Source organism: Monodelphis domestica, chromosome 8 (genome assembly GCF_027887165.1).
Source record: "Monodelphis domestica isolate mMonDom1 chromosome 8, mMonDom1.pri, whole genome shotgun sequence".
Classification (NCBI taxonomy): Eukaryota; Metazoa; Chordata; class Mammalia; order Didelphimorphia; family Didelphidae; genus Monodelphis; species Monodelphis domestica.
Window position 1 is genome coordinate 43,364,507 of NC_077234.1, and position 21,974 is coordinate 43,386,480.

A 21,974-nucleotide genomic window follows, 5' to 3' on the forward strand; every position below is an offset into this window, starting at 1 on the left:
ATGTTCTTTGCCTCCAAACTACTCTTTAAATAAAGAGATTTTATATAGGACAGCTGGAAAGATAATCATAGAGGAAGATTAGAAAGGGATTGGGAAAGGCTTCTTGCAGAAGCTGAGAATTTAAGTTGCCTTTGGAAGGGAGAAAGAACCAGTGAAAAGCATTTGAGTTGGGAGATGGAAGTGTCTGCTGTGAGGAACACCTGGAGGCCACTGTCCCTGTGGAGTATTTGGGGGTAGTTTTCAGTTGGGGGGTATGAGTAAACATTTAAGAAGACCAGGTAGGAAGGAGCAGGCACTTGATTTTTATATTTAATCCTGGAAATGATGGGAAACCTGCAGTTCACTGAATGGGGATACGTGCTAAACATCAGTCTGACAATCCAAGTGTAGGATAGGAAGAACTTAGAACTTCAAATCTAAACAGAAGATATTGTAGTAGTCAGCTTGAGATAATCAGGGCCAGGACCCAGGGTAGTGGCAACAGGGACATAATGGAGAAATGTTAAGAAGGACTTGGCAGTGGATTGGATTGAAATAGGAAGGAGTTAGATTGAAAACGGGAAGAGATGGTGATTATTTTGATTGGAGATTTCAGTAATCATATTGAAGAGGCTTAACAGCTTGACTTCAATTTCCTGGCTTTTGAACCAGTTTTGCCACCTAACTTAAATTTCTAGTACTTGGGCATTCCTCCTTCTAACTACAGTTGTGTAGGTCTTTCTCTTCACCTGTTCTAAGCCCATCTCCATAGAGGCTTTTTGCTTGCTTTCATATCTAGCCTTGAAGGTCTAATGTGCATCTTTAATAAATGTTTCACAAATTGCTTATTTTAGAATCATTTGGCCAGCAGATCTTCACTAAGAAGATTGAAGCCATCTTTGGCCTCCAATATGAGCCTTTTCATGTTTCCTTCATTCTGGAAACACTCTTAACCAGTTAACCCTTCTCTCCTCTGTTGTCTACCCCCTGATTTCTCAACTTTTGCTTGAGAGCTGCTGAGCCACAATGGGAAAAAATGTAGACTGCCTTGGTCCACAGTAATCTAGCTTTTTTTTCATCAAGAATGAGTCCATCTGCTAAGAGCTTCCTTCATTTATTCCTTAAACTTCCTCAGCTTTCTTCCCAGGCCCAGAACCACTATTTAATCACTGCTGCTCCCTTGTTTTCTTCGAGTCTCCAAGATCTATCTTGAGAGACAGATGAATGGCAGAGGATCTAGAGCTTTGGGACCCCTATACCCTTGATATGAAGATCAGATTCCCTATTTGTAAAGCACTTATACAGAGTTCTGGCACATAGAATTTGATAGAATTCTCCTTTCCTTCTTTAGTCATATCAAGCCAAACATAGCCTTTTAGCACATTTTGACTACACTTCTACCTTTCTCCTTTTCATTGCTAAATTTGTTGGAGGGGAAAATTCTTTCCCTGTTTAACTTCATTGCTTTATAAGCCACTGCTCTCTTGTTCCCCTTGGCTGAGGAGTACCACCTAGCATGTTGCTGGTTTACTTGAAACCTCCAAATCAGCTCTTCTCAACTTACCTCAATTTTTATTATTATTTTATTTGTTATATATATATTTTTGTCTTTTTCTTTTTGTCATATTAATTTCTGAATATATTCCTTCCCATTTCCATACACAAGGAGCTACGATTTAAAAAGAAGGGAGAAGTTGGTTCTGGAAAGCCAACATGAACTACCCTCCCAGGATGAAGCTTAGACTTTATAATGTGTCCTGTTAATAATGCCTTCTTTAGTTTTCATCAATTCTTCTAAGTCTTTACTGTTCTTTTCTGAATTCTTCATATTCATCTAAATAACCTTTCTTTTTCAGTAGACACCTACTTGAATTTTTTTTGCTACCACAAAAATTGCTGCTCTGAACGTTTTTGATATATTTAAGGCTTTTCTGTCTTTGAGCTAGTCACTTTTTAAAATGTAATTACAAATTGTTTTCCAGAACATTTGGGATAACATGATTCCATAAATGGTGTGTTAGAAAAGATCTTCCCCTCCCTTGTCACCATATTTCATTCATTTCATTTTTTCTTTATCTACACTCTCCTTTGTTATTCTTGTTTGGTTAAGAATTCTTCCTTTGGCCTTCCAGTAGCCTTTTTCATACTTTGTCCTCTCTCTGCCTCTGTTGCTTTTGGTTTTGTTGAATACTCCTTTATATTAGGTTATTCTTTGATCATTTAAGAAGACACTATGCTTTTTCTGTTCCTGTGCTTCTCAATTGCATTTAAAATCATAGTGATTAGGGAAATTCCTACTCAGACTGTTCTTGCTTCCTTAAGCCACCACAGGCAAGGTTATGGCCTTCATTTTTTAAAAGTTCAGAAAATAAAGTTTCTCATTTGGCTTGTAGTCTCCAGCTTGTCCTGGGGGATGATCAATAAGTGCTACCCAGACTTATTTAATAATAACTGCAGTTTAATGTGTATAATGCTTTGGCCTAAGTGTTCTTCTTTGTGAATTATTACTTTACAGTAAAGATGTAAATCTAGCAAGAGAATTATGTGGTGAGGTGGTTCATTCTTGATGTGCAGATTTTTTGGGTAGTGCAGTATTAAGTGTTGTGATATTTCAGGCTCTCTGAGACAGCTGGGTCTGGGGACCAACGCTGTCTGTCACCCTTTGTAGTCTGGCTCAGGTCCACATCTGATCACTGCCCTTTGGGTTTGACCTTCCTTTGTGAGGGAATTCCAGTAGACCACTTAGTCACCATTAGTCATTTAGAAAGCTTTGTACACTCTTCTTGTGCCTGGGATTCCTGCCATGGTTTTTCTAGTGCGGGGTTTGGCTAGAAGTTGGAACTGAGACCCCCAACTCACCTGCTAGAGTCAGAAACACACAGCTACTGTTTGATTTTGAACTTCCCCCTTAAGTTCCATGTAGGGACAACTAGGTGGTGCCACTGCAGATAGCACACTTAAGTTAGGGAGACTCATTTTCCTGAGTTAAATCTGGCCTCAGACACTTCCTAGCTCTGTGACCCTGGGCAGGTCACTTAACTGTTTGCCTCAGTTTCTTCATCTGATAAGTGAGCTGGAGAAGGAGCAAACCACTCCAGTATCTTTTTTCAAAAACAAACCAAAAAACTCAACCCAAATGGGATCAGGAAGAGTTGGACATGTCTGAATGACTTGAGCAAAAATAGGTACATATAACTCTTAAATTTAGTGACTGTTTTTCATCCTGGAACTACTAGGTAGTGAGGGACCGAACTGCTCATTGGTACATATTCTATACCTTCCACAAGTTCTGACCCCTCCCCTCTATGCTGGGTCTGAGACCTTTCTGCCCCACACTGCTTCTCCCTACTGTCTTGGAATGCTCCTCTCTGTGGGCTCCTGGCCCATGTTTCGCTGTCTCCCTTTTGCCTCACTTGGGCTGGAAAAATGACTGCTTTTTTCCACCCTGGGATTTCCCCTTCACATTCTGCTCTGGTGCACTTTCTAGAGCAGTAGAAGGCCAGTCGAGATGGTTGAGAGAAATGCTAAGTTTCAGTTAAAGGCTAGTAAAAATAAAGATGCAATTTTTCCTCCCAACCATACATATCTATTCTAGGTTCTAGGGTCCCAGGTTTAGAATCTCCCTTAAGATGATCTTAGATATAATCTGTTTCAGTGTAGTTATCTTCATCTGTACTTTGTAATACATGTGAAAATAGCCATGGGAAATACATCAGAGATTCTTACTTTCAGAGCCCAGTAGGACTGTGTTCTGATTTGACTATATTTTATCTTCTGATCTACTTCCAAGACCTAAAATTTGGAGAAATTCCTTTCTATGATCCTGACAAAATAAAAAATAAATTTTGGGGTGCACTCATTGCTATTGTAATGCATTTTAGCTCATAAAAGATTAAGAGAAATGGAGACAAACTGTTCACCTAGGAGATCAGGAAATTATCACATAGGAACATCATAAATATTTGTTGATATACATGTAATTTTAATTTTTAGGGCACTTTTGGTAAGGAACTTCCTTGGGTAATACAGTTTAGCATTTTTCTGGAGAATGTAGCATTCCATGCTCTTCTGAGAAGTGGTTAAATAACTTGTTTACTTAAATAGTCTCTCTAAGGCAAAAAATACCAAAAATCTTGATGCCAAGGCCACCTCTATTCATTATTCACATTTATAGAACACTGACTTTAAAACAGAAACATTTTCTAAATTGAAATAATAAAAATTAATGTTCCAAGTGGTGGGAAGATCATGTTTCATGGCTTTTAGAATTTAGAGCTTTGAAACAGCCTTCAAGAAAGGTCCTTGTTAAAATTAGCACACTGAATTTGGAGGTACATGTCTGTAACTTAAGTCTTCATTCTACTATTTAGCTGTTGGAAAGCCTGAAGGAACTTCACAAAATCTTGAAAGAAACCTTACTACAGGCCATTCATTCCTAACCTCTGCTTGAGTAAAAATGTCGTACAAAACAACTTGAGTAGCGAAATAAAACCCTGGCTTGAAGGTTCCCAAAGAGGAGCCATACACTAAGTTTTGTGGTTGTTCTTGTCTCACTCTTCTTGACCGCCATAGATCTTTCCATTTACCTCTATGGGTGGTGGTGGTGGTTGTTTGGGTGTTTTGTTGTTGTTTTTTTTGGTGGGTGGAGGGCAAAGATACTGAGTTTTTTACTTCTCTAGTGGATCCTTTTGTCAGGCAATCAAAGGTTAAGTGATTTGCCCAGGACCACAGCTAGGAAGCATGTAAGTAAGGCCAAACATTTTGTGGTGGTTTTTTCTGAAATTGTTTCTCAGGCTTAAAAAAAAAATTATATTCTTTTCAAATATTCTTTGTATGTCATGACCTTAAGTCTTTTTCCCATCTTGGTCATTTTCTCCAGCTTGTCAGTGTCCTTCCTAAAATGTGGTATTTAGATCATTGAATGTGATACTCTACATGTGGTGTGACAAGGAATGAGGAAACCAGGATTGTCACCTTCATAATTCTTAACACTAATATTTTAATGCAGCAGCCTAAGATCAACCTGGCTTTTATGGCTACCATGTCAGTTGTTGACTTAGTGAACTTGCATGCCCTAGAATGCAAACCCCTTCTGGGCCTTCTGAAAAGGAAGGGTAAGAGATTGTACAAACTGTTTTTTTCCTGTGTTAATTATATTTGTAAAGTTTTTTTTTTTTAACCCAAGTATAAGGCTTGAGTGTTTGTTCTTGTACAAGTAACATCTTAATAGATTTGGTCCAGTGCTCTAACTTGGACATGGTTGTTTCGGAGTTTTACTCTTACAGCACGCTGTCTTCACTGATTTTGTCTGTTTCTGATATATTGGAATTGGTGATAAAAACGATAAAAAGAAAACAAAACTTGAAATAACTCAGAACTGAGCACAGATCCCCGAGTGAGCTTTCTTTCCAAGTTTATAACAGATTTATTGAATGATATGTTTGGAAAAGAGTATTGGATTTGGAGTCTGGACCTGGACTTAAATCTTAGACCTGCCATTCATTGCTAAGTTGGATCTTGAATGTGGAACCTACCTGGGCCTCAATTTCTTGGTAATATAATGGTAGCACTGGACCAGAAAAACTCTTGGATCTAGCCACTTTATAACCAATTCCAAATCCACCTAACTGAAATCATCCAGTCTTCTACATATTTTCCAAAATAATAGCACGATTCTTAAGTGCTCTGCTAAAATTTATACAAACAAATCTATGGCATTTTTTAATTCAACAAAGAAAATTAGATTAACCTGACATGTCTTAAGGACAATCATTTTGACTGCTTCCTTTTATAGATATAACTAACAATCTTTGATAATACTTCTAGAATTTTGCCAAATTAAATTCATTGTAATGTAAATAAACTGTTCCTTTTCCTTTTGGCCTCTTGTAATTTCCCCCATGAACATAAAGAAGAGAGGGTTATATAGAATTTAAGAAAGCACTGGATTTTGATTCAGGTTTAAATCTGGGAATTTGATTTTTGCTTCTAAGATTTGGGGCAAATTGATTTTCTCTGGGGCCTCACATTTTACTCATTTCTAACGTGAAAGAGTTTGAATAGCTGAATGGCCCCTTCTAGCTCTCAGATTTTATAACTAGATAATTAGCAGGCACCTACTCCAGTTTGTACCTGAAAAAAAAAATGCCTTCTACAATATAGAATGGACCTGACTGATCTTTGCTTGAGTTTTCAACCTTTACCCAAGGATCTTCAATCAGATATCCAAGGCCAGTGTTCTTTGATTGATTTTTGAACTTGCCTCTCCGAATTTTGATCTGTCACTTTTCCCTCTCCTCACTCTCAAATCTCTCCTTCATTCTATCTTCCTATTCCTTATTGTCTCTCACCTGTCTCTAGCTCATTATCTTCCATTGTTCTGTCTCTAGTCTTTGTTTCTTTTTAGTCTCATTTCTTTTTGCACATTCTTTCTCCTAACCTTTCCCCTCTTTTCCCTTTTTCTCACAATTCTCCCTTTGACTTACTCTTCCTTTTCCCTTATTCATTGTTGCTTGGATCCTAAGTCTTCCATCCACTCTTTTCTCCCATATACTCTTTCTTTTTATCTCTACTTCTCCATCTGTTACTCTACTTAGAGTTGATAGCAACTTGCTTATCAGTGTAGATTTATCTATCTGATAGTAGTTTCGCTTCATTTTTAGCATTTAGAAGGGCTTTGGGAAAAGGTAGTTTGGATAGATTGTCACTGGCTATAAGAAATTAAAATGAAACAACTTTTTTCTTTTGACTTTTTTTTTGTTCAAAGAGGATTTCAAAGCAATTTTGTTTTTCTAATTTCTGTCACTCATTTGCAGCAACTGATTTCAGATACTTTCTCTGCTTCTGACTAGATATTAGCTACCTGCATTCCATTTAACTCTTCTGGACCTCACTTAATATTCTTTATAAAATGGAGAACTTGGACTAGGCCATTCTTCCAGCTCCAACCCATTATGTGAGAAATGTAGAACAGTGGTCTCATTCATGGAAGTTTGATCATCTTTTGTTTTTTTCATAAGCTTAGAAAACTGATCAGTTTTACTGATGCTTTTAAAAAACATAACTATCATCTCTCAGTAATATCTTCCAAGAATCCTCCCTTGAATTCAGGTAGTGCTAGTTAAACAAATAATGTCAACCATGTCTGAGAGCACATGCTTCATTCTGTACCACTTGTTCACAAATTCTTAATGAGATGGAAGATGGGTTTCATTATCATTATTCCCCTGGAATCAAGGTTGATTTTTTTTTTTTTGAGTTCTGGTGTGTTAGTGTGATCATTATATGTATATTATTTTCAATTATTCCAAGTGAGTTTTCACAAGTTTCTTCAAATTCTTCTTATATAGTCATATAGCACAGCAGATAAGAGTGTTGTTGGATTTAGAATCAGAAAATCAACCTCAGACACTTACTAGCTATATAACCCATGGCAAATCACATAACCTCAGTTTTCTCATCTGTAAAACTGGAGATATTAAAAGCAATTACTTTGCAAGGTTTTTGTTAAGAGAATGAGATTATTTGTAAAGCATTTTGTAAAACTTAACAATTCTATAAAAGGAATTAATGACAAAAACACCATGACTGCTCTAATGAATGTCTATACCTCCATGGTAACAGTTTAGTTTCCTCACTCATGAGTTCCCTATTCCAATAAAATCACAAATCTACCTCCCTATCTCCTTCCCTTATTATTGCTTTTTATGAGCACTTTTTCTATGACTGCCTTCTTTGGGTGGTATCAAGAGACAAAAGTTAGAACAGTTGAGTCACTTTCTTAGCATAGCTCTCAATTGTTTTCCAAAATAGTTGGACCAATTCAAAACTCAACCTCATCTAGTATTTTACTCTAAGCAAAAATGTGTCATTTTCACTTAATATATGTGCTGTAGAATCTAGTGTACCTGTTTTTGTACTGAGCCTAGCTGTCTAACATTAAATTTTGGACCTGGACTGGGGAAAATCAACTCATTTGACCCAATCATTTTGTAGCATTTGCTAAGTATCAGACCCTGTTCTTACTCCTAAGTTTCAAGATGCAAAGACAAAAATGAAAGTCCTTCCTTTCTTTTCCAGTTCAGGAAACCCAATGCAGTAGAGGTTAAACGACTTCCTTGCCTAGTCATAAAACCTTAGTTTGTGTGACTTTCCCTGATTGAATGTTCCATCATGTCAAGTCTCAACTGTTATTTTATAAATAACATATACCTTCCATATAGTGCCCCAAAATTTGTTCGTTTGTTCTTTTTAAGTACTTAAAACCTTCCTCCTGCATTTTTACTTGGAGGTATGTTTTTTCATTCTATTCTCTTTTGCAATTAGAAAAAAATTTCAGCTTGATGGTCTCCAATGAGAGATTTTGATATATTAAATACATTCCATTTAAAATAAAAGTTTGATTGTGTGTGTGTGTGTGTAAGCGAACATATTTTTGAGGGTCTTCTTTCCAGATGGGTAGTTTTTATTATTAAGATGTAATTGGGGGAGAAGATGGGGGCAATTTGGATAGTATAATACAGTGGATTCTTAAAAACATCTAGTTTGTAACTAATCTTTTAACATTTTCAGGTGGACCAAGAATTGTAATGTGAGGTGTAGGTATGTTAAGTGAAAGTTGCCAAGCTCAGAGGAAAAAAGGACTTATTGTAGGGTCTGGGAGTAGAATCCAGAAAAGCTTGTTGAGGGATGTTTTTATTCTAGTCTTTGAAGCATAACCAGCATTTCAGTAGGAGGAGTGGCAATGGATTTCCAAATGAAAAATGGTTTGCAAAAGCTTTTTTCAGGTAGAGGAAGATGAGGCTAAATGGAAATGTATATTTTTGCTATTTTGTTGTAGGAGGTCTTGAATTATAGACTTAGAAGCATGTTGTCTTCCAGCACAGTTAACATTCCATTAATTCATTCCCACACTTTGTTTAGCCATTACTTACTGGATGGACAACTTTATTTCCAATTCTTCATTAGAGTGAAACTCACAATTTTTAATCTCCCTTATTGTCTTCTTTTGACATTTCTTTTTTTAAAAACAAACCCAATATGATATTTTTTTCCCTTGCTCCATCTTTTTGTTTAAACTAAAAGTGGAATATTTGCCTTGGATTTCTATTTCCTCTTCTCATTAAACTTTTCCTTCAGCAGTCACTAACCTTCACTGTTTCTTTTACATTTCTGTACATGAGAGTCCCAAATCTTTCAGGGGAAATTTGACCTGGGTTCAAATTCAAACTTATTTACATGTGACCTTGAGTTCAAATTCTTATTCTGCTACTTCCTATGTGACCTTATAAGTAATTTAACATCTCTTCTTGCTTTAGTGCCTCCTGTACTGTGTAGAAATGGATTCTGGTGACTCCTGCAGTGCCTTCCAGATAGAGATCTATTTGATTTCTTGCTAAAGTCAGAATAGGGAACAATCATTTTATTTAATGTCTGCCATGCATGGTGCTAATGTGCTTTTACAGATTTGGATGTCGAATACATGTAGAACAAGGTATGAAATTATAATAACTTCTCTGAGCCCTCTTGCTAGATTCCCCTTCTTCAAAATGACTTTCAGGTTATTTTCACTTTTTTTTTCATGAACTATTGTAATAGTTCCTCTAATTCATCACATGGACTTAAAGTCTCTTCCATTTCCAGTTCCCACATTCAGCTGCCAGTTATATCTAAAGCACATATCTGAACATATGCCGTTTCCATATACAGCCAATGAAGAAGGATCCTGGTATTTAAATACCTTGTTCACAATCCAGGCTCCAATCCACCTTATCTGGCTCAGTTGGCATTTTCTCTGTTTCTTACAAAAGAAATTCCATCTTCCTCCTCAGGGTTTCCCCATCTGCCAGGCCCTTCTCCTCAGAAGGTTCCCCTCATATGCTTCCAAATCTCTAGTTTCCTTTAGTGTTCAGGTCTTTTCTGACTCTTGTAGCCCCACAATTTAGCTTTTATTTTTTGTTTCAGTTTTCTATTGTTTATAACATAACTAAATATTCAAAAAGGCAAAGCACATGAAATTGATGTTTTACATGAGAAAACATTTCAGAAAACTAAACTTTTGAGAACTATACTCTTAGTACCATTAAAAAATAATTTTAGATTTTTGTTGTCAAAAATAATATTGAATAAGTGATGTTTTTCATTACTTGGGCACTTTCAACAAAATTACAAAGTTATTTAACACTGAAATAATGTCTAAAGTCTTAAGCCATTGTTAGTCAAGTAAACTAATTTAATGTTGCAATAGTTTCAGAAGTCTATTGACTGTTGCTTTTGTGCATATATATTCATATAAGCCTATTCTCTAATACAGCTTTTAAAAATATGTAGACCTTTGTTTTTTTCATATGTTTTAGATTTTATTTCATTTAAACATTCAGTTTTAGTTTAAAAACCCAAAGGGCTCAGAAGTCATCAAAACCCTAAGATTAGTTTTTTGTGATGATTTTTTTTTTAACCCTTACCTTCCATCTTGGAGTCAATATTGTGTATTGGCTCCAAGGCAGAAGAGTGGTAAGGGCTAGGCAATGGGGGTCAAGTGACTTGCCCAGGGTCACACAGCTGGGAAGTGTCTGAGGCCAGATTTGAACCTAAGACCTCCTGTCTCTAGGCCTGCCTCTCAATCCACTGAGCTACCCAGCTGCCCCCTTTTGTTTGTTGTAATAGATAAACAAGTCAGTGATGAGGACTAGAAGAGAGACAATGGAGAACTAATATGTTGTTTGTATGTGTAGTGTATATACAAAGAGATATATATGTGTACATGCTTTTCCCCATAGAATATTAATCTTCTTTGAAGACACTTTATTTTGACTTTTGTTTTCCCTAGTTTGTGACATATATTAGACATTTGATAAAAGCTTGTTGGATCACATGATTAGATCATCTTTTTAAGCCAGAATCTGTTCCCTTACTACCTATGAGGGAATCTAGAGAAGACATGACAGGGTGCTATGAAATTTAATTCAGGGGAAATAAGATCTTTTACTTCAAATCATAATGTAAAAAGGACAACAAGGGAGATTGGAAGTTGTACTATACAAGTTTAGAAGAGGGTGTGTGTTTGATTTTGTTTGAGTTGTGGACAAAGCTGGAGACACATTGGAGAAAAGAAGGGAATGTTATGAAACCCAGCCAGGAATGTGGAAAATGGAATATTATGTTTGGAGAACACTAAATAATTTAATATGATGGTAGAATAACTTCATATAGGGGTAACTTGGAAGTGTTACTTAAGTGTTGGACTGAGGAGTTTGGCCTCTAATTTAGCACTTTGAAGAGAAACATGTGTTAAGACATGACAGCTATTGAAAATTTTTTTTACTTGTTGACTTTGGTGTTTCTTTTTTGTTTTTTGCATTGCATTTTTCAGTTATTTTACAGTATTTTATATCTTTGGACCAATTATCTTTGGGTAATGCATTATGATTTTTCTATATTATACACACATACCTACATTCCACTATTTCCCTTCGCTAGTATTCATATTAATGATTTCTTATAGTAATATTCCATTTTATTTGTATACCAAAATTTTCTTATCCATTTCCCAAGTGGATGGGTTGCTACAAAAAGTACTGTTATAAAATTTTTATATGTAAAACCTTTTTGTCTTTGATCGCCTTGGCATATATACCTAGCATGTGTCAAAGGGTATATATAGACATTTTTTCACTTTCTTAACATTTAAATAAGAGTTCTAGAATGATTTAAACATTTCATAACTTTGCTGATTGTGAGTACATCAGTGTGGCAGTGATTTCCCCACCCTCCCCCCCATTTTAATTTTCTACAAGCCAGCTATCCTCTCTTGGATTAGATGCTGCCAAGACCCTCTACTAGATAACAATTTGTTTATATCCCTATTAGATTTAAGGCCCTTGTGGATAGGGACTATCAGCTAAGCACTATACTAGTGACTTGAGAAATGCTGACTATTGTCAATATTTCCATATAATCCCTCCTACATTAAATATTCTCATTTTTTTTGTCAATTTACTGGGTGCTCACTGAACCTGGGAGTGGGTTCTTTTTGTATTTCTCCTAGTACTTGGAACAGTGTTTTATGTTATTAATCTGTAGTTTGTAATTCTTTTGAAAATCATTCCTATTCTTTGCCTCGCCAGGGAAAGAAAGGCTCTCAAACATCTCATACCTATGAAATGAATCTTACACAAATTTGCATATATTCCAGTGCCAATAACACCCTCACACAGTTTGACTTTTCATGCTAGTTTTATTAATTTTTTGCCTGTGCAGAAGCTTTTCAATTTCAGATCTTAAAAGTTCCTTATTTGCTTATAGATTCTTTCCTTAGGCTTATCATGAAAAACGTCTTGTTTGGTTCTTTAATAATTTTTTAAGTCTGGTTTTAACATTTGGTTGCATTGATACTTAGATTATTATGATACATGGTGTAAGAGGTTTGTCCACACCCAATTTCTAAAGTTCATTTTTAGTTTTCTGTGTACTTGTCAATCATCTTAAAATATCTGAAAGACATGTTGGGAGGATTACTTTTTGACAACAGAGGATAGAAATAAAGGATGTCAGATGAACAAATTGCCCCATGTTTATTCTAAGAAGTTATGGTGCTTTAACTATAAGAAATATCTTATTATATCTTATGCAGAATGTACTATAACTATTCCAGACTGTTTATTTACTTGAGGACTGACAACCTGAGGACTGGCTTGGCTTTCCTTCTTAATAAACTCTCATAGCTTACAACTTGATTTGTAGTCTCTCCTTTCTGTCCCACTCACCTTTTTAGGTTCTTAGCTTTAACATGATAGTATATTCAAAACCAGAGTAGCCTCTGATTTTCAAATTAAGGAATTAAAAAAATTTTTTTTAATGTAAACATACTTAGAGAGGGAAAAGGAATAGATCTAATGACCTGATCATTTTGGTAAAGATATCAATGATTTTGTGGGTAGATTTTCCCATGGAAATTTTACAGTTGTTTAAAAAATGTTTTTATATCTAACATTTAGCTGACTTGTGATTTTTTTTTTTAATAGGGATTTATCAAAGATGTTCATGAGGATTCCCTGACAGTTGTTTTTGAAAATAAGTAAGCTTTTCTTATTGTTAACCTTTAAAAGTGGCCTTTTTGTTGATGCATTGTTTGTTGGGTTTTTATTTCTAAGTTTTGGGTTTTTAAAGATTCTATTTAATTACTTTTTCTCATTATTATAAAAATAACCTCACAGATATGCACAAAAGCAGGCATAAAAAGTAGAAATAGATGGGATAAATTAGTTTCTAAACGAGTTGGACAGAGCTTGAAACTGGGAGGTACAATGGCAGGAGGATCATGCTATAAACAGGTTGTAGAATAAAGGTCAAAGGCACTAAATCTCCCTTTTAAAAAGTGGGTTTAGATCAAATAGGCTTCAGTACACTTGAATTAAGAACTCTTAAAAAAAGCAACCATGCATGTGTATTCTGAGATTCTCAGGTGTAAGATCCTTTTATAACCAACCATAAATGACATGGAAACAGAAAAATGGGAAGCATAGTCAGGATTGGGTGGAACAATTAATAGGATGTCCACTTTGAGCAAGTCTGCCCCAAAGCTACCACTTTTAAGCTATAGAAGCAAAACAGGTGGGGAGAAGGGTAGAAAAGAGCACCGAAAAAGAAGGTGCAGGTTTTCTGGTTTTGTTTTGTTTTCTAATTCCAAGCATCATTAGAAGTTGGTATCTGACAGTACAATGTTCAGCTATTAGCATATTCAGTTGAGTTGTCTGGAGCAATTTTGATAGCTTACAATATACTCTATGAAACATAGTTCAGAATTTTTATGAACAATTATTTTCTCCCAAACAAGAGGACAAAGCCCTTCCAGCAAATGCATATGGCTTTTCAAAGTAAAAGGATTTTATAACAGTGCATATCTAAATCAAATTGAGTGTCATGGGGGCAGCTCTCAGTAGTTTGAGAGCCAGGCCAAGAGACAGGAGGTTCTAGGTTCAAATTTGGCCTCAGATACTTCCCAGCTGTATGACCCTGGGCAAGTCACTTGATCCCTATTGGCTCCAAGACAGAAGGCAGGGACTTAAAAAATAAATAAATAGTGTCATGTTTAACAAATTATAGTTGAGTTTGTATTTATAAATCTTTTTGGTAAGCTTCTATACATGCATTGTTTTGGATCTTAAATTTCTTCTATGTTGGTAACCCACTGTTATCTAGAGTATTTTTCAGTTTTGGTTGATGATTATTAAGTTAATTGTAAAAATATCATAATATATGCTTTTTGTGAGAAATGATTTGATAAAGCATTGACTAAAATATCTTTAATTTTTAGCTGGCAGCCTGAACGCCAAGTTCCATTTAATGAAGTAAGATTACCTCCTCCTCCTGATATAAAAAAAGAAATTAGTGAAGGAGATGAAGTAGAGGTGAGCACTTTTATGTTTATCTTACAGACATTGGTATCTACTTTAATAATTTTCTGTTTGATTTGAAAGAAGTCTATTCTATGGGATAAGTTAATCCTTGAACTTTTACTGTTACTGACTTTTAAAATGATTGAAACTAGTCATTTGTGGAGTATGTAAGCCGTTTGTCACATTCTTAGAGGTTTGGTGTATTGTCTAGCCATTCTGGAATAGGTATTTTTTTCCTCTACCTTTTCGAAGTGAAAAAAATAAAAAAGTCTTGTTCACTGGAAAAAAAGCCAGGCCTACCGATATGTTCTCCCAGAAGACAAGGGGAACTTAAAAAAACAAACCCTCAAATTCCATGTTAGTAGCCCTTTCAAAGGAAAGCAAGAAATTTAGAAGCTAGGAAGCAAGGGCAAGGATAAAAGGACCAGAGAAAAGGGAAGAAGTCCTGGAGAGATTTCTTGCTATTCTATATTCATTTGTATTGTGTACCCATAATTATTTCCTATCATTGTTCTTGGAAATCATGAAAAGTCCTTGCTGGATAGAAACAGCTTGTGAAAGCTGAAAGTTTCTTATCCCTATGTCAAAGAAACAACAACAAACAAACCAAAGAATGAATTTCATATGGGTGTAAGTTGCTTGTGGTTAACTTATGATTGATTCATTGCCTGAAATTTTAACCAATTCATCATTTTTGTACCTTTTTTGTACTTTTTGAAAAGATATATCTTTATTTCCTGCATATTTTCCCTGCTTCAGTGAGCTATATATTCTGAAACAAAGAATAAGAAAAAGAGTTCAACTACAAGCCAGTTGAGGCTGACAGCCTCTGTAGCATTCACATTCAGTCTCTTATCACCTGTGTTTTCTATTATATTCCCATTGTATCTTTTGTTGTTGTCCTCTCTTCCCCCAATTCCCTCCCAGAGAAGACTTCAACACTAAAGAGAAACACAGGAAATTACAACTACTAAGAAAAGCACAAGAGATGACAATTAATTACCTATGTTTAGAGGTTTTTTTTTTTTTTAATATTATTTTATTTGGTCGTTTTCATACATTATTCACTGGAAACAAAGATTGTTTTCTCCCCCCCCCCCCCCCCCCCCCCCCCGCCTTTCCCTCTCCCATAGCCGATGCATGATTCCACTGGTTGTCACATGTGTTCTTGACTCGAACCCATTTCCCTGTTGTTGGAGTTTGCATTATAGTGTTCATTTAGAGTTGTTTAGAGGTTTTTAAAAATATACTTATCTACAGGGTTAAAAAAAGTTTGGGGTCATTAAGAAGGGGTAGAAAGCACAGGAGATAAAAATGTAAACAGAACTTAAATAGAAGAAAGTGGAGGATCAGAATTGAAACATATACTTATCCCACAATCCCCCTCCATCTCCAAAACAGATTGATATATTTTGGGGGGACAAAATTACAATGAAAAAGTGAATAAATAGGGAAAGAGAAGAGAAATGATGACATGGGAACTGGTCTTAGAAAAAAATGAGTCCTCTTTTAGAGCATAATTCAGACACTTGTTCTAAGCTGAGTACCTGTAAAAAGTCATAATTATGGGGGCAACTAAGTGGTTTAGTAGATTGAGAGCCAAGTCTAGAGACAGGAGGTCCTGGGTTCAATCTGAACTCAGACACTTCCTAGTAGCTGTGTGACCCTGGGCAAGTCACTTAACCCCCATTGCCTAGCCCTTAATGTCTGTCTTGGAACCTATACACAATATTGACTGAAGGTGAGGGTTTTTTAAAGTGATAGTTATATAAACCATTACCATGCAGTTCATTCTTTTTTTCTCAGACAAAATTCCACAATAAGATTAAAAATATAGTTAATCGAGCTTGGATAAAAAGTTCACTTAACAATTTTGATTTATGAAATAATTATTTAACTTGGCCTGTTAATAATTTTCCTAAAGTTGTCAATCTCTTGAGCCACTCCCCTCTTAAGGATTCTTGTTTTTACCTGCTGATTGGTGAGCTCTTAATTTTATATACTAAATAATTCAAGACCTCTCCTGTTTTCATCTGATTATTACCCTAAATCACTTACTTGATAGAAGTCTTTCCTGACCTGACACTTCTTCTGTTTCTCCAGTCTTTAAAGTTAAACCAAAAGTGTCAGATGTGTTGTCCTAATATTTTGTAATAGGATCAATGTTTCCACATACTCAGTTCAATTTAGTGAAATATTTTTTCAAAAAAGTGGTTATGGAAAGTGGCAACAACTATTCTAAAATAAATTTGAATGGAATATAGCACTTAATTTAGTCATCAAAGAAATTTTAATAATTTGAAAGCATGAAAAATTGTTTTATTAAAATGATATATTACTATGACCAATTAGTTTTCTCCTCAAATGGAATGTTAAGCAGATTTTGCTATATTAGACAATGATTGTGAAATAACCATCCAAGTCATGAAAATGAAATTTGAGTTTTAAAAGACAAATTTAACTCTTTATTGGCTCATTCACTTTAAAGTTTAAGAGACAAAAAGTAAATTTTTTGGTCTTTAATGGTTTAGAGGAAAAAATTGTTTTTAAATGAAATATTTTTATGGAGAGAAGTTATAGATCTGGTTATAGTCTTAGTTATGCTTGGCTACATTTTCTGTCAGTAAAAAAAAATGAGTATTTTCATCTGGACAGACTAAAAGTTACCATGTTGAAAGGAAAAAGCTGCTTTTGGTGCTGATTTACACTGATCAAATAATCTTGACCAAGGAAATTACAGTTTCTTCCTCACTCCCAATCTTCTCTCTTCCTGCTTTCCTGGGAATTAAAGCAATGGTATTTTGAAGGCAAAATTTTTGACAGTAGTTAATCTGTTTTAAAAGTATGATAAATGGATTGAGAGCCAGACCTAGAGATGGGAGGTCCTAGGTTCCAATCTGGCCTCAGATGTCCAAGTCACTTAACCCCCATTGCCTAGCCCTTAATGCTCTTTTGCCTTGGAACCAATGTTTTGGTTTTTTTTTTTTAAGTATAAAATTAATCTATTTTGTTTAAATTGCCATTAAACAACTTAATAAAATTTCCTGTATAAAGAATCTTAAGTGTCATATACTTGCTTAAAGTGAACTTTCATGAAAGATTTGTTGATTTTGAAAACATGTGGTTCATAGTAATAATAAGGTAACTACATTGCACAGTGCATAGAGTACTGGGCCTGGAGTCAAGAAGGCTTAAGATCAAATCTGCCTTCAGAGACTTAATAATAGCTATGTCCATTTAACCACATCTATGTCAGTTTCCTCAACTACAAAACCTGGAGAAGGAAATGGCAAACCATTTCAATATCTGTCTGGGAAAAAAAACCTAAAATGGGATCAGGAAGAGTCAGATACAACTGAAATTACTGAACAACGTCAAAATGTTGACAAAACTGAAACAAGGTGGTTGTCTTAGATTGGGTAGAAGCTTGCTTGGCAAGATTTTGAACAGTAATTATGCACACACTAACAACCAGGAATTTGGAATATAAACTGAGGAATCTCATCTTTGTTAAATGTAATCTTAATTTAGTAATAAAAATTTAAATGTCTAGGAGACATTCATGATGTGGTCTGATTGTAAGTTTTATAAATATGTCCCCTTAGGTTTATTCAAGAGCAAATGACCAAGAACCATGTGGATGGTGGCTTGCAAAAGTTCGGATGATGAAAGGAGAAGTAAGTTTTGTTTTTTTTTTAAACCACCATAGGATGATTTTTTTTTCTTGTCTAGTTTCTGGAGATGAAATAATTCAGAAACAGTCTTAAGCTTTAGCTGATTGTTTAGGAAAAGGATTACTGCTGAAAGTAATAGAACTCTTTAAATATCCTGATTTCAAAATTCTTTGTTCAAGAAATCTCTTGATGTGTGTGTGTGTGTGTGTGTGTGTGAAGACTGGCTTGCTTATAGGAGTGGAATCAGTAAGAAGGGGCTATTTCATTTGTTTAGATGGTGGAAAATCTGATTGATGAATGACTGACAGTATCTATCTGATACCAAATACCTATCTTTAGAATGTGTTCCATTTGGGTGTCCACTGCTCAATCACCTTTAGTGTCCTGTTTCTCAAGAAGAGCTCTTGACTAGTTGGATGTAGTGGGCTAGTGTGTAACCAACATCAGCCTCACCTCTCAAAAGAACCACTGGGTAAAAGCTATTTTTCAGGGCTAAGTTTAAGGTGGGTGGGAGCTGCTACTAGTAAGAGGCTGTGTAAAGTAGGACCTGCTTTAAGCCCGACATCCTTATCTCTGCTGAGCTCTTTGTTGTCTATGACTGGTAGTGGCTTGTCAGTGGACTCAAGAAGCAGCACTGGCCAGGCTCAGTCTTCTATTGAGGTTTGTTTGGTCTAGGTTCCCCAGGGATGTTCCAGGGGCTTTGTAGGGACTGTGTTCTCTCATTGTCACCTTTGGTAAAATCTGCTTGCTTCCCTTTCACCTGAGAGATGGGCAGAGATAGTAGAACACGAACTGTTTTTCTGGGCTACAGAGAGGCAAACTTTTGTTCTCCCACCTCTTGTACGTAGCCAGGGCAGACTGCTTTGCTACTCAGTTGGATTTCCTTTCTTAATCTTCTCTTCTGCCCAGAAATTATTTCTTGAATAATTGGGATAGTATAGGCTGCAGGTTGGGGAAAGATCAAAGTGTTTGCACATAGGCTTCTGACATTCATCATGCAGACCAGAGAGGAAGCAGCTGCTTCATGACGAGATCTCGGAGTCTGCTCTGGGGTCAGACAGAGCCCTGAGTGAATGCTCCATGATCACAGAGAGGGAAAACAGCACGGAAACCAATTATCACTCAGGACATGTTATCAGAAGTTAAAACTACAATTCCCTAGTAATATTGCTCTTTATTTAAACTGAGGTGGTAGAATTTTGCAGCATGGTGGTATTGTGGATAGACTGGCCTAAAGTCAAGACCCGAGTTCAAATTCGGCCTCAGACAACTAGCTATGTGGTCTTGAGCAAGTGGCTTGAAATGTTTTCCTCAGGTTCCTAAAATTCAAAAGGGGAGAGGGGATCATTATAATAGCATCTACCTCCCAGGATTGTTGTAAGGATCAAATGAAATAATGCTTAGCATATAAGTAGATGTTACATAAATGCTGACTATTATTTATTATGAAGGGTGAGTAGCATATATAGATATATTTTTAGTAAATATATTTATATTATATATGTTTATTTTTTGGGCTTTACAGCATCATAGCTTGTTTGGATAGGAACTAGTCCCTACTTGGTAGACTCCTTCCTTCTTGGTACTTAGAAGACCATTGCTACCACCTTTTTTCAAAACTTAGCTGGATCATAGGAATTTCTTACATGATTTGGTGGCATTCCCTAATTGTATATATAGGTAAACTGAAGTTGGAATTCTTTTTATATCCAAAAGCATTGGGTTGCTTGCAATATCATGTATCTAAAACATCTTAAATTTGACATTTTTAATTGTATGAATACTTTACAGAAACCTATACATTAGAAAATCCATGTTAAATTTCACCTTTTATAGTTAATATCATTACATTTGAGGGGTGTGGAAAGATTCCTGCTGTTGAAGTTAGAAGAAACCTAACTTCTGGATTTTATTTCTGACCCCTAAAAGTTTTGTGACACGGGTGTGTCATTAATTTCTCTTAAGTCTCAGTTTTCAGGTAATATCTATATTTTAGACATAGGGTTATTGGGAAATTCAGGGTTTGGCATACCTCTTTACACATTAGTGCTCTTGTTTTTTTTTTTTAAACCCTTACCTTCCATCTTGGAGTCAATACTGTGTATTGGCTCCAAGGCAGAAGAGTGGTAAGGGCTAGGCAATGGGGGTCAAGTGACTTGCCCAGGGTCACACAGCTGGGAAGTGTCTGGGGCCAGATTTGAACCTAGGACCTCCCATCTCTAGGACTGGCTCTCAATCCACTGAGCTACCCAGCTGCCCACTATGCTCTTGTTTTATTGGGATTTTTTAAGTTGATAATTTTAAATAAATATGCAGAACTGTTTTTAGGAGGAAGTACGAAAGTGTTTTTCATTTTTCTGGCCTTCCATTCTCACTTCCTTACTCCATTTTTGGTGACTTCATTGATATTTAAGTTTTAAACTTTCTGTTTCTATAAACTTTGTCACACCTGAAATTAAATGGTGAGACTTTTTTGGTTTAAAAATAAAGGACTCCTTAAAAATTACTCTTAACTCCAAATGGCTAAAAATTGCCAGTTTAGAGAGGGCAATTTTTTTATGTGCTGATTGTTGATTATATTGCAAAACAGTGGAGTATTAGGAATTTAAAGTATTAGGTAACATCCTCCCTTTGCCATCTATTGTTAAGACCATAGGTCCCTCATGACCCTTTTCTGGGCCTGAAAAAGGGACAAGGACAGAAAAAAAGGTAATAATGTCTGACATCTTAAGGTACTACATACATAAATGCTGATTGCTATGTATATTACTCTTAATTATAAATTCATTACTATAATATGGCAGTCATTAATAGCACCCATATCTACTGTGAAATAGATAGAACATATCATTAGTAAATATGAAGTGGCACAAGTTTGGGGAATATAAGAATTAGAAGTAGCACAAGGAAGTCCACTAAGGAACACTAAGACTCTTTGGCAAAAAGCAATTTAGACTCACTTAGGTCATTCATAGACAAATGCACATAAATCTAACTATTACTAGGATGTTTGAACTTTTTCTCTTCAGAGAAGAGCATTTTCGTCTGTCTTCTTTTCTTCCAGTTTTATGTCATTGAATATGCTGCTTGTGATGCCACTTACAATGAAATTGTCACCTTTGAAAGACTTCGACCTGTCAATCAAAACAAAACTGTCAAAAAAAACACCTTCTTTAAGTGCACAGTGGATGTTCCTGAGGACTTAAGGGAGGCGTAAGTAATTCTGTTTACTGTTTTGGTCATTGAAAGTGTTTGAAATGACTGTTGCTGCATCAATCCCCTTTCACTTAAATGCCCATTAAAGTCCTTTCCAGAGGAAAAAGTTTCCGTGAAGCAGAATTAATGTGGTGAGGAATTTAACATATTTTGAATCATATTCATAATGGTTTACATTTTCATCACTATTTCTGCAGTTATTACTTACTAATAAAACTATATATCAATTCATTTCTAGGTGTGCTAATGAAAATGCACATAAAGACTTTAAAAAAGCCGTGGGAGCATGTCGGATTTTTTACCATGCTGAAACCACACAGTTAATGATATTGGTAAGATATGAAGCTGTTTTAAGTAGAACAATATCTCCAACATAAATAACTATAAAATACTGAATTTAAGGTAGAAATTATGTGTTACGACTAGGATGGACAGATCTAGATTATGATATTTCTGTAGCTCTTTGGAGGATCCCATGATGGGGGCTGTTGCTGTAGTGATGCACAGATGAAGTTTAACCATTCAGCTGTTTTCATTCTTAGGGACTCTCGTAGGCCTCCCAAAAGCCCTACTGATCCACTTGATTCACCCAGACCTCTTTCTCACTTAAGACATTGAAGGTATACCATGAGTACCTCTCTAATGATGGAAACAGTTTTATATTTTGTACTTGTCTTTGTGTACATCATCTCCCCTAAGAGGCAGAGAG

General features: G+C 35.6%; 1 protein-coding gene across 8 annotated transcripts in view; it reads left to right on the top strand.

Annotated features, from left to right (window-relative positions):
• The window catches only part of FXR1 (FMR1 autosomal homolog 1), a 61,461-nt gene that overhangs the window by 14,150 nt on the left and 25,337 nt on the right, over window positions 1–21,974 (top strand). For all 8 annotated transcript variants that reach the window (XR_008914165.1, XR_008914166.1, XM_056808058.1 and 5 more), the window contains exons 2-6: window positions 13,002–13,054; window positions 14,294–14,387; window positions 17,981–18,052; window positions 21,114–21,262; window positions 21,504–21,597. Coding sequence is in view for 6 of the 8 variants with exons in the window: in XM_056808058.1 (XP_056664036.1) it covers window positions 13,002–13,054; window positions 14,294–14,387; window positions 17,981–18,052; window positions 21,114–21,262; window positions 21,504–21,597 (462 nt within the window). In the remaining 2 variants the exon portion in view is untranslated. The remainder of the gene's footprint in view (window positions 1–13,001; window positions 13,055–14,293; window positions 14,388–17,980; window positions 18,053–21,113; window positions 21,263–21,503; window positions 21,598–21,974) is intronic.